At 35.4% G+C, this 17,614-nt stretch overlaps 2 protein-coding genes and 1 non-coding gene across 3 annotated transcripts; 1 reads left to right on the top strand and 2 right to left on the bottom strand.

Moving 5' to 3' along the window:
- Positions 1–1,177: 1,177 nt before the first annotated feature.
- LOC107822130 (glucan endo-1,3-beta-glucosidase 5) lies at positions 1,178–6,140 on the bottom strand. Its single transcript, XM_016648630.2, has 2 exons — positions 5,602–6,140; positions 1,178–2,625 (listed from the first exon to the last, which is right to left on the bottom strand). The coding sequence occupies exons 1-2, from the start codon at positions 5,943–5,945 to the stop codon at positions 1,530–1,532; spliced, it is 1,440 nt and encodes a 479-aa protein (XP_016504116.1). The 5' UTR covers positions 5,946–6,140; the 3' UTR covers positions 1,178–1,529.
- Positions 6,141–13,487: 7,347 nt separating this feature from the next.
- Positions 13,488–16,687, bottom strand: LOC107822128 (ATP-dependent 6-phosphofructokinase 2-like). The gene is made up of 3 exons (XM_016648629.2): positions 15,933–16,687; positions 14,448–14,781; positions 13,488–14,222 (listed from the first exon to the last, which is right to left on the bottom strand). Exons 1-3 carry the CDS (start codon positions 16,620–16,622, stop codon positions 13,735–13,737), a joined length of 1,512 nt encoding a protein of 503 aa, XP_016504115.1. The 5' UTR covers positions 16,623–16,687; the 3' UTR covers positions 13,488–13,734.
- Positions 15,465–15,535, top strand: TRNAG-GCC (transfer RNA glycine (anticodon GCC)). The gene has a single exon. It is a non-coding gene; the product is annotated as a tRNA-Gly (tRNA).
- Positions 16,688–17,614: the final 927 nt, after the last annotated feature.

Genomic DNA, 17,614 nt, shown 5'->3' with positions numbered 1-17,614 from the left:
TGTTCACGGGAACCGTAACTATTGAACTGAATCTACCCCTGTTCTTAACCATTTTGCCACCACTACTTACAAACAAAAGTCTAAAGACTCCAAAATGTTTTCAAAGAGCTAGCAAATTGTTTATGAAGTCTTTGAAAAACATCCAATTCTCTGTTTTTTTTACTTTCGAGATTGAAGAATCATAGGCATCAATGCATAAGCTCAACACACTTCAGGATCCTAAATCGTGAGCCGAGGAGCCGAGCGACGTGCCAGCGATAGTAATTCATGAGTGCCAACACCTAGTTGTGCTGTCAGTAAGAAGGCAGCCGACGCCTTTCGAAATACTTTTAATTTCTAGTTTGCTATTTTTTATTGCAGCTAGAGCGCTTGACTAATAAAATATAAAGGGCCTTTCTTGCTTGTTTAGTAAAGTCAAGTTTTTGGCCTTATCTTGTAGGTTACGACAACGTCGAGTTGATGGCAGAGAAAGACTCGGCATTCAGGCGAGTTTTCATAGGCACCATTGTAAAGACGTGAAACTATAAATTGGATTCAGTTCTAAAATTGCCGCTATAACAAACAAAAAGGAAAAGAAAAAAAATAAAAAATTCAGTGAGTTGTATGAATCTTATTTTGCTAAAAAGTGTTTAATAATCTATTGTTGTGAATCAAACATCTTTTAATTTTTTTTCCAACTAAATATGAAAAAAAATTGAGAGGTATCTCAGTGTGCATCTTTTTTTTCTTCCTTTTATGTTGAGATAGAAGGTAAGCCCTGGCGTAACTGCTGACATGTGACACGTGTCCTATTCCAACACACAATCACTTTTTGCAACTAATTAAGGAGAAGAAGAGATAAAAAATTAAAACGAATGATTTGTTTTAGAAAACATGAGGATTGATTTTAAGTGCTTCGCTTCATAATAGTAAAATAATTATTGACAAGTTTTCGATGGTGGTGTATTAACATTTGCATTCGTCTTTTATGTCATTTATTTCCGATACACCAACTACCGAACCCACTAGTAATATTATATATTTATATTATATATTTTAGGCCTGCATGATTTTAATACGCGTCATTGAAATTTAAGATTTATAACATCTCACCCGTTTTCTATTGATGTGGAATCACTAGCGATATAGTTTTGCACAGAGAAGGTAAATTCTTTTTAGGTTCCAAAGGAAACAATAATCAACAACAAATGGGACGAAATTTTATATGAATGGGCAAGTTTTTCTAAATATAAGTTACATAATTTCTACGTCTTTGTATAAATCATCAAGATTGGTACATAAATTGTACACAGAATACTCAAACTACTTTTTCTTCTGAAATAACTTTTAATACCACTATAGAACCTACCCTATGCAGTATAATTTCATTTTTAATAGCAGCTAGCTATTAGTTTCAAAAGATTGGAACTCTTAACCCCTCCACCCCGACACACACAACACAGTATAATACTACAAGTGAAGTCCGGGGAGGGTAGTGTGTACGCACACCTTAACCCCCCACCACCCAAAAAATAAAACCAAACCTCCAATCACATCAAGAATAACCAAGCATCCCAAAGAATAATCAACACTGAGATCCAATTGTTGTGCAACATAAAACCTGAGGAAGTAGTATGATCACTAACCCCAACAAGAAATCTGCACTCGCCAATCGAAGGATTCAAGAAAGTAACCATCCCGAGCCCATCAAAATCACAGCTCCGCGGATTCTGCTTTTGCAGTTGATAGTAACTGTTGAATGCATATGATATATTACCCTTTGCTCCAATTCCGTAACATGATCCTCCATAATTAAGCGTCGTGCAATCCGCATAACTACAAGCAATTTTGAAGTGGTTGGCCGCTTCAGCAAGATTTTTGTAAGGGTTTGCAACACACCACCTATATGGGAGATACTGAACATCCTTTGCGTTCTTTAATGGACCATTTCCGAGGTTCAATGGATATTTCGACTGGCCATCGAAAGAGAAAATGCCCCAGTGTCTCTCAAAGTTACCCGGAAGAACACTTTTTGCACCTTCATCGAAAAGACTGAAAAGATAAACGTCCATAGGGGGAACCCCTGGCCTAAGAGGAGTTCCTTTGTTGCTAAGAACATGTTTCGCAAGGCCTTGGTTGAAGACCCTTGCAGCTGTAAGATTAGCACTGATGGCGCCATCCGTAGGCCAACCTACCTCTCCTATAACTATAGGCATTTGACTGTATCCGATTTTTGCGAGGGCTGCTATTAACGTGTCCAAATTTCCATCAAACGCGTTAGAGTAGACATTAGGCCCGTCGGTCACAGCATGTGTTGTCCCTTCAAAAAAAGCATAATCTTGAGGGAAGTCTGAGTTTCCATATAGGCTGAGGAATGGATAAATATTTACCACAAATGGTGAACCGTTAGAGTTGAGAAATGAGACGAGCTGGGTAATGATTTGGGTCAATTCGGGTCGGAAGGTTCCTTGTGAAGGAAGGGAAGACTCGTAGGCATCGGCATTGCATGGTACTACCAGCTTTACATTCCTAGCAAGATTTGCTTTGGCCAAAGACTGTTGCAAATTCGTCATAGCAGGGACGACGTATGATTGGTATTGACCAGAATAACTTGTAAGAAAAGGCTCATTACCAACTGCAACATACCTGTGTTGATGTATAGCTGTCATTAGCCAAAGAGAGAAAGAAAATGAGAAGAAAAAATTGAATGACATGATATATGCTGAAGTCACGAGAAAAAAAAAGATGCAGTACTATTATAGCTTTGAACTTGTCTAACAAAGAATGCTGCACTGCTCAAGTGTCCTTCGCTGCATTGGCAATACACAACTTAACATAGGGTCGACTACTAAAAAAGGGCAGCCCGGTACACAAAGCATCTCGCGTTCACGCAGGGCCCGGGGAAGGGCCGCACCCCAAGAGGTGTAATATAGGCAGCCTACCCTGATGAAAGCATCAGTGGCTGATTCCGCGGCTTGAACCCATGACCTATAGGTCATACATAGACAACTTTATAGGGTCGACTATTGTTGAAGGAAATTTGTACCAAAAGTATGAGCCAAATGGAGGAGCAGCGTTTATAACCTCTAAATGCACTTTGTTGGGAAGTAGAGCTAGAATTCTTTCCAGCAAACTTTTACATTATTTCAAGAACATGGTACACACTCATGCTGGCATATACTAAGTTCGGGTAAAGGAACATATAAAACAAACGACAAGAAATAAAACAATGATGTTAAAACAGGGGGAGTTTAAGGAAAGAGTGAAAGAAAAACATAACATGTCTGTAAAGCTGATTTTTGTCCAGCTGAGACCTACCAAACCATTTTATATACTTATAGCATTAGCGCACCTTAGACTTGTAAAACCAAAAAAAAAATACAGCACACCAGAATCTTAAAATTAATCTTGAGATGCTCCGAATCGATACAGTATTTGAAATGACTAAAGATTATCAATAGGGAAACAGAAGAAAGTCCAAGTTGTCATTTACTCATTGGGTAAATCTCAAGTCACATCTAGATTCATCTGAACCTACTTATATTTATATCCAAACTTCTCTAAAATTTGCAGCAACATGAGAAGCTAAATTACATTCATTTATAGCACTATACCATAATGAAGGCTATCGAATCCTCCTATTTACTTTACTTGAGAAGAACTGCTACTATTAATTGGTATCTAGTCTGATTTCGGGTGTAAGTTCCACCACTTGCCATAAACCTAGTGGATCAATTAATGTTGAACTGCACTCAGAGGCGGATACAGAATTTAAACTCTATGGGTTCATCTTTTAAGGTTTTTAGCATTGAACCCATTATAGTTTTAAAGTTACGGGTTCATATTTACTGTTTTTGCAATCTTAATGAATTTTACATACAAATTTTTACTCCGTGGCGCAAGTTATGTGTTCAATTGAACCCGTCATTAATACACTACATACGCTGCTGACTGCACCAAGGAGGACCAAGCGACCAGAGGTTTAGACTATACCACTGTAACTCAATAGATGCATCTTACTCTAGTTAAACAATCTAAATAAGAAGTACCTTGTTGATTCTAGAAATTTTCTTCTCTTTTTGGAGAAAAAAGAAAATTAGTAACTGAAAATTTGATTTCTCAACCATCACAGATGCAAGGAAGGATTACCTACGCGATCAAATGTTAACAATACATGTAGTCAAGAAGGTGCTCAATGAATCATTCTATTGGCGCTGGAACGCAAAAGGGTGTCAGCGATTCCACAAAAGATCATTAAGGTCAATACAAGCTAACTAGCGCTCGTTTGTATTGTTTAAAGCTAAAGGCAAATGAAATACCAGCAGTGCCAAACATGCCTTGTTGTTTATTACGTAAAAAGATGTATTTCTTTCTCTCCATCCCTCCATATTGTTAGTTTAGATCATAGTATGTGAGAAACGTTATGTCTGTTAGCATAAGAAACTACATAGTGAAGGGCTAAAATTCTGATTACTCAAGTCCAAGGTGATTTTTGCTGGTGCATGTTAATACAAACAGAAATTGTGTTGAGGGAAACCGGGTTGTTGACTTAAACGACATTATAAGAGACGACACATACTGAATAAACATCTACCTGGATCTTTAACAGAACATTGCAAGAAGTAACACATAATAAACATCTTCTATAGCTTAATGTAAGAACTTCAAGACAGAATCCAAAAGAAAACCAAAGTAGAGTGAACAGCAATGGTTCAAATATTTGAAGAAATCGACACCCTTCATTTTCTCTATCAGCTAACAAACAGAGGTAAAGACAAGATTCGGCATAGCATAGGCAATACACGGAAAAGATTGGCAAACACTACAACAGCAACAACAACAAGAAGGACAACTACACCACCTCCGTCCAAATAAGTTATGGTCGGCTATATGAATCCCCATTGATCATGTTTATCCAATTAAATTCATCAGGCCAACAATATGTAAAATAAAAATAGAACTAAAAAGTACAAGAAGTTCTCTATATTTTTAACTGGCATTAAACATCTATACTTGGGCTAAAAGCGTCCTACGAAGCATACTAGCATAACTAATACATAATCCCAGAAAGACAAAAACACTAGGTGATTTTTTCTCATCTGCCTAAGCCTCGATATAGTTACCAGGTACGTGTGCTGGTAGGAGTTACCAGGTACCATGGAGCACGCAAGTTGGACCAATATCCGGTGCATTAAGCTCCCGCTATGCGCGGGCTCCATGGAGTCTATTGAAAGTATTAGACCTGCATTTCTGCAAGAGTCTATTTTCACAGCGCGAACCGATAATTACCAGGTACCTGTGCTGGTAGGAGTTACCAGGTACCATGGAGCACGCAAGTTGGACCAATATCCGGTGCATTAAGATTGAAAGTATTAGACCTGCATTTCTGCAAGAGTTTGTTTTCACAGCGCGAACCGTGAAATCCTAGTCCCATTGAGGTAACTTTACCAATTGCGTAAAGGCTCGTTGGACCAATACCACAGTCATAAAAAAACATAAGCTCATATAATCCTCCTAAGATTGGCAAAAAGCATATAGCAGCTGAAAAAAAAATCTGAAGCAAGCAAGGGAAAAGGCAATTGAAAGAGCAAAAGTACAAAAGGAAAAGAACTTAGAAGTTACCTGATATTAACACCGCCTTTAACCATATATCTGGAGACATTTTGAGAGACCCACAAATCAGAAGCAGCAACAGATGAGCTAAGAAGGGCTAACATATCATTTGGTATCCCAACCATAACTTCAAGCCCACTTCCCATTAGACCTTTCATTACATCTGGGTCTGCATCAAATAATTTAACTTTCTGTATTTTGTTATCTTTGAGAAGATCTACTACAGTGGAAGGTGACATCCTGTGCAAAGATATTGTGCCCCAATTAACTCCAATATCAGATTCCACTACTTGAATTAATAACAACACTGTCACAGCTACCAAACAGACAAGGGTAGTCTGTTTTTCAGCCATTTTTTTGTGACTCAGTACCAACTTAGTTTTAGGCTACAAATTTTATTGAGCCGCACTTGTTTTTGTTGTTGTGATAGGGAAGTGGGATCTAAGGTGAAATGTTCAAGAGGAATTATTAGAAATACCTTCAAAAAATGGATGCTTACTTGTATACTTGTCAGTTAATTTGTGGGTGTATTAGTTATTGATTGTAGATGTTAACATGGTAATGTCGGTTTAGTGTAGCGTAGTGGCATTGTAGGGGCCAGATAACTTTTTGACTAATTAGAAGACAAATAGCTGATACTGTAATTCAGTAGAGAAAATGCACTACAAGATAAATATAAGTAATACTCCCTCCTATTCAATTTGTTGATACTATTTCTTTATTAGTAATTCCTTATATTAGTAATTCCTTATAAAACACAATGTCATCCTTTTATAATTTAATTTTTATCACTAAGGACATGATATGAAGTTGTAAAAGTCGAGAATTATGGTAGAATGTTAGTAGGTAGTAGAGCTTTCTTTCTGTCCTTTCCAGTAGTTTCAATATTACTCGTATTTTGTCGTATTCTTGGATGTTAATGTTGCTTCAGTAGACCCTTCGAGGTTGCCCAATTGGTTTGGAGGGTGGTCATGGGATCGAATCCTCACTCAATGGCTTCTGGGTTGAGCTTGTGCGGTTTATATACCCTGTGTGGTTTGCAGGCTATTACACAGGGGAGGTTTACCCAGTGCGCACAAAGTGCTCACCCGAAGGGCAGAGACTGTGACAGAGGTTGTAGCGGCTGCGAGTTTCCCCTCTTACCAAAAAGAAATGTTGCTTCGGTTTTGTTACTATGTTGCTGTTGTTACTGATTTTTTATAACTCTTTTATTACTATATCTCTGTTGCTTTAATGTTGCGACCATGATGGCTTGACCCGAATGTCTACCTAACAGTCTATTTGCCTGCACAAAATAGGGTCAAGACTGCATACATATTATTCTTATATCCCATTTGTGATATTTCACTGAATTTTTTATCGTATGGTGAAATAAATAACATCTTTTTATTCTTAATTAGAATTCTAGAACTTTAGTTATTCTGCTAGGGTATATATTATCTTTAATAAACCTTATACCACGTGAATCTAATTATTATTATTATTGTTAACATTGTAATATCGGTTTATTTAGGCAGTGGCGAAGTGTAGTGGTGGCATTATAGGGGCCAGATATATTTTTTGATTGAAGTTCAGTTTTGCTTCCGTAATTGAGGAAATGAAATTGCCCTAAAAGACAAATGTCAGTAAATACTAAATAGTAGTAGTGTTCATAAAGAAAAAACCAAAAAAAGAAAAGAAAACAGTCCAAAATACACAATGTCAATGCACCCTTGTCATAACCTCCATCTCTACGTTTAAGTCGGTATAGTTATATTATACTTCGTTTTTTAATGTGTCTTAGGATTTGCCATAAAATTTTAAAATATAAAAAAATAAATTGTATTATCTTACGGTTATTTCGTTTGAAGACAAGTTAAGTTGAGATTAATTATGTTGAGATTAATTATGCTGAAATTAATTATACCGAAATTAATTATACTCGGACTAGTTATTCATATTATTTCTTATTGAATGTTTGGTATGTTGTATTAATCCTGGAATTACCAATGTTACTACTTTATTATGGGATAATTTATCCTGAGATTAATATTTCACCCTCTAGCAGGTATAAATTATGTCGATACTATTTTTAATCATGAGATATAATAACCAAACAAGGGACAAGGCAATACTAAATTTTTATCCCATGATTATATTTGCTTAGCCATCATACCAAAACCCCTTAATCTTTTAGATTTTATGATTTTAAACCTACAATGTCATTCGTATAAGGAAATACAATTATCAATAAAATGTAAATACTAAAATTAATAATCTATTAAATATATCAACTAATATTATTTTTGAAACCGACTAAATAAAAAGGCATTAATTGAAATGGTAGAAGTATATAAATTGGAGCATAGTAAAAAGGGCTAAATATACCCTTCTATTTTCGAATATTGTCTACATTTAACATCCGTTATACTATCCAGCCAAATTCACCCCTACCGTTTTATTATATAGCCAAATTTACCCTTATTATCGGTAAACATTTAAAAATGTCACGATCCGAAATTCGCACCTTCGGGATCGTGATGACGCCTAACATTTCACTTGCTAGACAAGCCAACGTTAGAACAATCTTCACCATTTTTAAACAAATTAAATTAAACGGAAGTCAATTACTGAAATAAAGTGTGGAAGACCATAACTACTAAATCATCACAATACATCCCCGAATCTGGTGTCACAAGTGCACGAGCTATTAGAATAAAATTCAAGTTGTTTGAAAGATAATACACAACTAAGATAAGATAGAAGGGTATTTCAGAATTGCGGACGCTGTGTAGTTATACCTCAAGTCTCCTCTGACTAGCTGAATCTGAGCAAGTCTATGGTACGCCGTTGAAACTAACTCCAAATCTGCACAAAAAGTGCAGAGTATAGTATGAGTACAACCGACCCCATGTACTTCGTAAGTGTCGAGCCTAACCTCGACGAAGTAGTGACGAGGCTATGACAAGACACATACGTAAATAACCTGTATAAGTATATACAAATACGAAGCAACAATAACACAATAAATAACAATTTATAAATTTGGGAGGGAACATGCGAAGGGGATGATATAATAATATCAGCAGGAGAAGTGTCATGTAGGAGCCAATTAATTCATCAACAATAAAACGAGCAGTTGATAATATAAAAATGGCACGGCACCACTCTATGTGCTTTTACTCTCATTCTTCCCATAAATTGATAAATAAATAATAAGATTGGCACGACATCACCCTCCGTGCTTTAACTCTCTTTCTTACCATGAATTGATAAATAAATAATAATAATTGGCATGGCATCACCCTTCGTGCTTTTACTCTATTTGAAAATGGCACGGCATCACGATTCGTAATAATTTCACGAATAATGATCAAATAATCAATAATAAACTTAAGATGAAATATTTTAATTAAATAGGCAATTAATCAAAATGAACAAATTTCTCCCGATTACTAGTCACAAATAATTCAATATACTCAACACGATTCGTAGGAATTAATTCCACGTGAAATTGTTAATTTTCTGAATTAAATTCCGAAATTCATCTAAAAAAATTAACAGTGGGGCCCACGTCTCGAATCTCGGAAAATTTCACTAAATCCGAACACCCGTTCCGAGACGAGTCCAACCATATAAAATTATCAAATTCCGATGTCAAATGGACCTTCAAATCCTAGATTTTCATTTTTCAAAAGTTTTACAAAAATTCTAATTTATTCCATCTAAATCCGAAATAAATGATGAACATAGACATGGATTTATGAAATATCATCAATATATGATAAGGAGCACTTACCAATCCGAAATCGTGAAGAACTCCTTCAATTCGCCCAAAAACCGAGGATTTAGAACTCAAACAAATTTGCGAAATGACTGATTTTTCGATCCTTATGTTTATGTCAATTTTTCGCTTTTGCGACGAAATTACCGCATCTCCGGCGTCGCTTTTGCGAAGAAGCGCTGGCCAGGTGAAGCCTCGCATTTGCGGAGGCATTTTCGCTTCTGCGATGCCAAATGCGCATCTGCGCTGCCTTCCGCTTTTGCGAAGAAATGTACGCTTCTACGGACTCGCATAAGCACCCAGTTTTTCGCTTATGCGGCTTCTTGCCCAACTCCTCTACTTCCGCTTCTGCGGAGCCGTTTCTGCGGCTAAGGCTTCGCAGAAGTGAACACAACATAAGCAGCAAATTCCAAAATTTGATCCGATTTCGATCCGAATCACACTCGGGGTACTCGGGACCCCGTCCGAATATATCAACAAGTCCCGTAACATAATACGAACTTACTCGTGGTCTCAAATCACGTCAAACAATGTCGAAATTATAATTCACAGCTCGATTTAAAAAATTTTACATAAAAAAATTATAAAAAATTATATGGACTGCACACGCAAGTCGAGAAAAGTTGAATAGTCTCCATTTGAGGTCTTAGAATACATAAATAAATATTAAATTTAAAGATAACCTTTCGGGTCATCAAAAAAAATTACCCCTCGATCTGTTAAGTAATCCAAAATCTCCCAATTATTTTTTTATTTAAATCACTTGTTGTTCTTCTTACTCCACTATTTTCAAAAATTACTTTTGATGTGAATGCTATAGTCTAAAGTTACTAGACTATACAAATTATTCTTAAATATTTTTAATTACCAATGCACCCACTTCTCTTCTTTTAGTAATGGGTTTGGAATTGATTTAAAATTTTATTTATTTTTCAATCATATACACACTGTAGAATTCAATGGGTCTATTTATTGTGTATTATATGCAACTGAACATCATGTATGTACATGTATATTTAAATATATTTTGTCATTGTCTTGTTAGTATAAAGTTCGATCGACTAACTTAACAATGCACAATGTGTAGGCATTTGATTAAAGCAAAGTTGAATTCGACAATGTAAAATCTCCGATGAATTTCAACTTCAATCACTAATACTTGCAAAGTCTCTATACATTTGGTGCAACGAATTCATTATTTGGGATGTTGTAAATACTTTTAGAATTTAGACAAGCTACCTAATTTAGATTTTTCAATTTACTATACTTTATTTATTAACAGTTGTATTATTTAATATTTTTTTCTCTTATTTTTTTTTCTCCAATTCAGAAAGCAAGTAAATGCCAATTATTTTAGAAAATAGTAGACCAAGAAAAAGAATCAGTAACTTAATTAAAATGATTTAGGAGACTCTGGGTCACCTGATGGACTGAGAGGTAATTTTTTAAAGTTTGCTGATTGTAGGGATAAATTTGGTCTGATAGTATAACAGTAAGGGTAAATATGACCCGATAGTATATCGGAGGTTAAATATAAATAATATCTGAATGTAGAAGTATATATTTGGCTCTTTTCCCTTTAAGCACTTGCCAATTAATCCTAATATATATTGCCAATTAATCCTAATATATATTGTGGAACTTCATTTTTGTTCATCTTTTTTATCCTATTTAGTACGACAGGTGGAATTATCAACCGCTATTAGTTGCAGTGAATATCCTTTTTGTTTCCATTAGCAAGCTTTTAATAATAATAAAGCTAAGAGTTACTAGTAGGTATGGTGATATTGACAGTGGTTAAAGGCGAATCCAGAATTTAAAAATGACGGGATACTAACTTGGAATAAAAATTTGACAAAATGCTAGAGTTGGAATCAAATCGTCAATACAATTGTCTAAAATTTGAATCTTAGTGTGTAAATCAAATATATATCATTTAAAATACATACACGTATATAGATATATTTTTTCCGAAGTTATCGGGGACCGATGACCCTCTACCCAAGGGTTGATGTTGAGCTTTATTTTCGCTATTTATTATATTTAGAAAAAGCTTTCAGCATGTAATGAGTATAATTTTGTAAAATTTAATTACAGTATTTGGTATTTGAAAGACTAATTCGATTAATTTAAATTTATATGTTATAGAATTATTAAATTAGGATACACCGTTTATCATGAATTTCTTCATTTTCGAAACTGGAATTAATTTGAAATATTTCTGCATATTGTGTACGGAGACGCGGTTACCGACTCTCACATAGTCACATGGTGCCCATTGAAAGAAGCCTCGAGTTGTGCTTCCATTAATATAATAATTTTGTAAAAGGATGTTTGATTTGTTTTCTTATTAGATTAGGATTCCCAACCACTAATTTACTAATCTCAAATTTTCTCACTATTACCTGGGAAAATATTTCTCGTATATTCAAATAAAAGTAAAATATTGTTTATACAGTTTGAAGATAACGTAAAAATAGAGAAGCATTTAACTTTTGAACTTTTTGAAACGTAAAATGAGTCGAGAATAGTTGTACTAAGAATTGCTATAGCAAAAAAAAGTTTGCATTTTATGAAAGGGGAGCACTAAGGAAACAAAAGTGGAATTATTTGCTTTTCTCCTCTAACAAAGGTTGAGTTGAGTTGGCTATGCTAGATCTGATCTTCACCACTGTAAAATCATGAAAATTTGACGGGATATTAATCATCTTTTGTATCTCCCAAATGACTATTTAGTTCTTATTTAGGTATAGATAAAATTGACTAACTTACCCGCAAGACTGGCCGAATTTGTTGAGCAGGAGATTCCCAAATAGAAGGTCTCAAGTTCGAAACGTAAAAATAGTACGGGCTAGTCAGTTTTCGAACTTGATAATTGAAAAATAATCAACGTTTACAAAGTCATTGAAAAATAGCCACTATTTTGCTACAACACGGAAAGTTCCACCATAATATACTGAAGATTGGTGCACCTGTATATGAACTTCCAACATATTATGCTGAAACTCCAACACACGGAAAGTTTCAGCATAATATACTGGAGATTGAAGCACATGTGTATGAACTTCCAGCATATTATGCTAGACCAGTATATTATGCTGGAAGTCCAGTATATTATGCTGGAATATTTTCCGAATTTTGAATAATGTTTTCATTCAGATTTATCGGCTAAATTTCGGTTACTTTTAAAACTGTGACCATTTTTCAATTATCACTTGTGAATCTGACCGTTTTTAAATTTCACCAGTTTGAAACCTCTATATTTTCTCGTGGGACGAGTGATTTGCCTAATGAGGTTTACCTTTTCAATGTGATTTGCAAACTATTATATTAGAACGAGATTTACCCCGACCTCATCCAAAGAGTAAGGGCGGCGGATTCCTTAGTTACGAAAAAAATTGACTTAACTATTTTATCAATGGAGGTTTTAGTCACTGATCATTTACTTAGCTCCTACTCTACTAACACAATAATTTCCAATTTTGTCAAAATCTATCCTTCAATCAAATCAGACATTGCACCTATTACAAGCTTCATTTGATATCATCAATCATCATATCAATGTATCCCACATGCCACCAACCGCAATTAAATTTCCAAAGCTTAGCAAAATAAAGAAACTCATAAAAAGGAACAAAGGAGAGGACTTGTGGTATAACTAGTAGCTTGCTTGATTACCCATCAATAGATTATTATTCTTATATTTTATACTTATGCACCTTCTTACTTTTAAATTACATAGACAAAGGAACCCAACCCAAAAAGAAAAAGAAAGAGACAAAGAACTAGGGGTTTGGAAAATAAATTATCCCGAAATTAGTTATCTCACTCTTCTATACACAACAATTTCGAGATAACTAATCTCAAGATTAATTATTCTACGATTTTATTCCAACCAAATATGAGATAAACTCATCTTAAATTTAATCCCAAAATTAATCATTTCTTATCCTTCATGCTAGGATTCGTTTGGTATAATGATGGAATATCCGAGGATATCACATATCCCATTAGATTAATCATCCCACTTCCTCTATAGGATGACTAATCATAACATTTTAGTATAAAAATTATCCTCAGAATAGCTAAAATAAACTTAATTCCAAACAATATCCCAAAATTATTATTCTTATTTCATGTACCAAACAACTCCTAAGTGCATTATTCCTATGACGAAACAAAATTATCCATACTTATGCCGGTGGAAAATAACACGCATCCCATAGAATAATCAGGTGTGTGCAAGTATACTCGGACACTACCGTTATAAAAAGAAAAAGAACAAGAAAGCAGCGGACAAAGAGTGTGTCCAAATAGATCATTGAAGTATAAAAATTGTCCCAAGTATTAGATGCTACAGCAGAAGCCTTCCAAAGGCTTCAACTTCTGATAAAATCAGGCTGATTACTAACCGATCTGAACCATGACCATTTATGATCTTTGGTGTCAACTTTGTTCTTTGCCTTTGCAACCTCATCTACTGGAATATATGCATAGTTTCCATTTATAGGTCCACAAACAAATCCAGTATACCCTGCCATAACTCCATGAATCGTCGAGTGCGCGAGCAGAGTGCAGTACGAATTATCCGTTGCATTTGCAGGAACCGCGCGTATCATATACGTAGGATCAATGTATTTTATAGTGAACAACTCGTTCGGATGATCCCCGTTCCACCAGTTCTTGAGTTCTGACTTCAACCACCCTCCTACATCCAAGAAAACCGGGTTGCCCGACTCATCCTTCTCTGATTTCTGGGATTCTGTCCTCGGAATTATATCTTGTCCTGCACCCTCTGCAACCACTAACACTGCGTGCCCCGTCTCCTTTAGTCGAGCCTCAAGAAATTTCAGCAACCCTCCTTTACCTGTTGAAACAATATAATTAACTAAGTAATAAAAAAAATGCTCTCTCTAACGGCTTAACCTCTTATCCGTTAACCTTTTAGATAAGATTGGTCACACAATTCAACATGATCAGAGCGCGCAAGCCACAGATTCTAGGTACCAAAAAAGTAAAATAAATATATGAGATGTCAGCACAAGTCAACATTACTTGAATGTAATGAGATGGTTACACAATTCAACATTACCTTCCAAGTAGAAGTCGATCTCGGGAATCAAACAACAATCTACGTCACGACTACTTAACGTTGCATGTAATGCAATATGACCAGTACTGCGACCCATAAGTTTAACCAGCCCTATACCATTTACTGCACTCTCAGCTTCTACATGAGCTGCATTAATCGCTTGTTGCGCCATCTCCACTGCGGTTTGAAACCCGAATGATCTGTCTATAATGCCAACATCATTGTCAACTGTTTTGGGAATCCCGACCACTGAGATATATAATTTTCGTCGTTTTACTTCCTCGAATATCTTCACTGCTCCGCGCATCGTACCGTCTCCTCCTATGATGTAAACCTGCTCAATCATATATTCACAAAGACAAATAATTCAATGAGCACCATATGCACTTAGTATCTTAATTAAGAGTTGCAACATTAATCTGAAAGCTAAGCTATGTTGGGCGGGCTCTCCAAAATACTTTCACACCCGTGCCGGATGCTCCAAAAAAGACTCTCCAAAAGGAGGATCCCACACACACCCATCTACATTCTCGGAAAGTCTGAGCAACATAGTTTGAAAGTGAAAAATACGCCCGCGCTTGATCAGCATTTTCTATATATATACTCCCCTCTACCATATGCATCATCACTAGCAGTTAGCCAATCTAGCAATAAATAGAGAGTAAACGTCCCAATAAAAATTCAGATGTATATACATCAAACTTGTAGGAGGTAGCTCAAATATATAATTGCACCAATCCTGAAGAATAACCAACCATACCACATACACCAACTTATTTACATATTGCCTCGTTTTAGCTATCTAAATCCATATCAGATATCATATTGTCCAGGATTACTTTATGAGAAGCTCATACATATATTTGTTTGGGAAATTTGTTCGTTGATATTACTTTAGAACAGGGGTACCCAACTGCAAATAGTTCTTGTTTAGTTTTGTACAACTTTTGAACAACTTTAAGATAACAGCACAAATGGTGTAGTTTTCTACAACCTTTGAGCAATTTGGTGATAACAGCACCAGTGGTCTAGTGGTAGAATAGTACCCTGCCACGGTACAGACCCGGGTTCGATTCCCGGCTGGTGCAAAACATTTTTACCCAAATTCATTGGGATTTTGTCTAGATTCTTTTGAAATGTACCTTTAGAAAGTTCAAAACCATTTTTTCCTCTGATAATAAAATTAAGCTTTAATATGCTCACAAATTTAATTCGTCTTAATACTTCGTACAAATAATTCATATGACACCATCTTTTTCTCGATGATATGCAATTGACTATTGGTGTTGTTAAAGCAAAAAGAGAATCAATTTGACGAAAATTAATGCCGCTTAAATAGGATAAAAACATTTTTTTATGTGTATATGAAATTTTGAACCCTTTAGACTTTTTTGGATTGTTTTGAAACCACTTATCACAATTCTTGGCTCCGCCACAGATAACAAATTATGAGCAAATTATATATAGCAAGAATAAAAATTAAACCTGATTAAAGCCATGATCTTGAATAGCATTGACAATCTTATTCAAATCAAAACCACCCCTAGATGTCTCAAGCACAGTACCACCTCTCTTATGCCAATCATCAACCATTTTAGGATTCAGTAAAACCGGATCATAAGTATAAAATCCGCGATAACCCGCTTTGATACCAAAAATCTCTCTAACTCCATACATTTCCCATAACCCAACCACTAATTCCCTAATAACAGTATTCAAACCAGGACACAAACCACCACACGTTACAATTGCGGCTTTTACAGTGCTTGGGTTGAACAAGATTTGCTTGCGCGGGCCAGCTCTGTGGTAAGCTAAAGAAGGTGTAGGAGATGGGAAATTTCCAGAAAGATCAATGATGATGTTGCGTAGGACGATATCAGCTGGGGTTAGGTAAAAACCAGGAACTGTACGGTAAAATGGGTTTTTGTCAAGTGGATTAGTGTATTTTTGGATAGTATTCAAGTAATCTGTGATGTGAGTTAAGTGCTGGAGTTGAATATTTGAGATGGAAATTGAAGATGAATTAGCCATAATCAGAGAGCAAAAATTAGCAAGATAATGGGCAGTAGAACTAAGAAGAAAGTTAAGAGGAGAGGGATATGAACGTGGCGGGATATATAGGGAAAGAGAGAGTAGTAGAGTTACGTACGTGGTGGTTTTGGAAGCTCTTTGCATGACACGTCTCAATGGTTGAATATTGACGTTCAAGGAAGAACATATAGAATGGGTTTTTTCACTTTGGTACCCTTACTTTAGGGAAATGTTCTTAATGGTCCATATCTGTAATCAGGGGCTGGTTGTATAGTAATGGCTGGGTGTGGAAATAGTTATTGGTGGTGTTCGAAGGTGAAGGTGGATGCTATTGTAAGGTGGCTAGTAATGATGTAACGGTTGTATAGTAGGCGGTTTAAGGAAAACCGCCGCAATAACTTTCTGGCGAACGTAATTACAATATTTTTGGAAACCGTCACTATTGTATGTAGCGGCGATTTTAAACCGCCGTAATAACACAGTTTTTTGTACTAGGCTTGCAATGGAGGTAGTTGGTGATAAACATGATTAATGATGGTGATAGTTGATAGTAATAACTGATAATATAGGTGGTTAGTGATGGTAACAATGGTGGCTAGTGATAGATGTGATTGGTGCTAGTAATGTACTACAAGAAGAAGCGGTGAATTTAAAATTTTAAGTTTGCACTTCTTTTAGCATAAAATTGCTACCAACCACCTAATATAAATGCAAGACTTGTTTGAACACAGTAGTTAAAAAAGCTAATGAGAAAATCACTATTAATATTCTCAAGAAAAACAAGTAATTACCTTGACTGGACGGCGGATAGGGACAAAGAGAATACGTTTGTCGGTTGCTGCTTTTGGTTGGATAAAGAGAAGGGCTGGACGCTGATTTTTTTCCTCTTTCTTTTTCACAAAAAATTAAATATAATTGATCTTTCTTTGTCACACAAAATTAGATAAATGTAAAAGACTAAAAGGAAATTTAAAAACTAAATGGGAAAATAAAAAAAATAAAAAGAGAAAAAGAAGAAGAAGAAGGAAGAATCTATATTGGAAAATAAAAAGGGAAAATTTAGAACAATAGAAATCTCTAAATTGAAACTAAGGATCGAGTTCTCAATTTGGGTAATATATAAAAGGCAAAATTTT

The sequence above is a fragment of the Nicotiana tabacum genome, chromosome 23 (genome assembly GCF_000715075.1).
Source record: "Nicotiana tabacum cultivar K326 chromosome 23, ASM71507v2, whole genome shotgun sequence".
Lineage (NCBI taxonomy): Eukaryota > Viridiplantae > Streptophyta > Magnoliopsida > Solanales > Solanaceae > Nicotiana > Nicotiana tabacum.
Note: the sequence above shows the minus strand (reverse complement) of the source record. Positions and strands in the feature narration are given on the sequence as shown.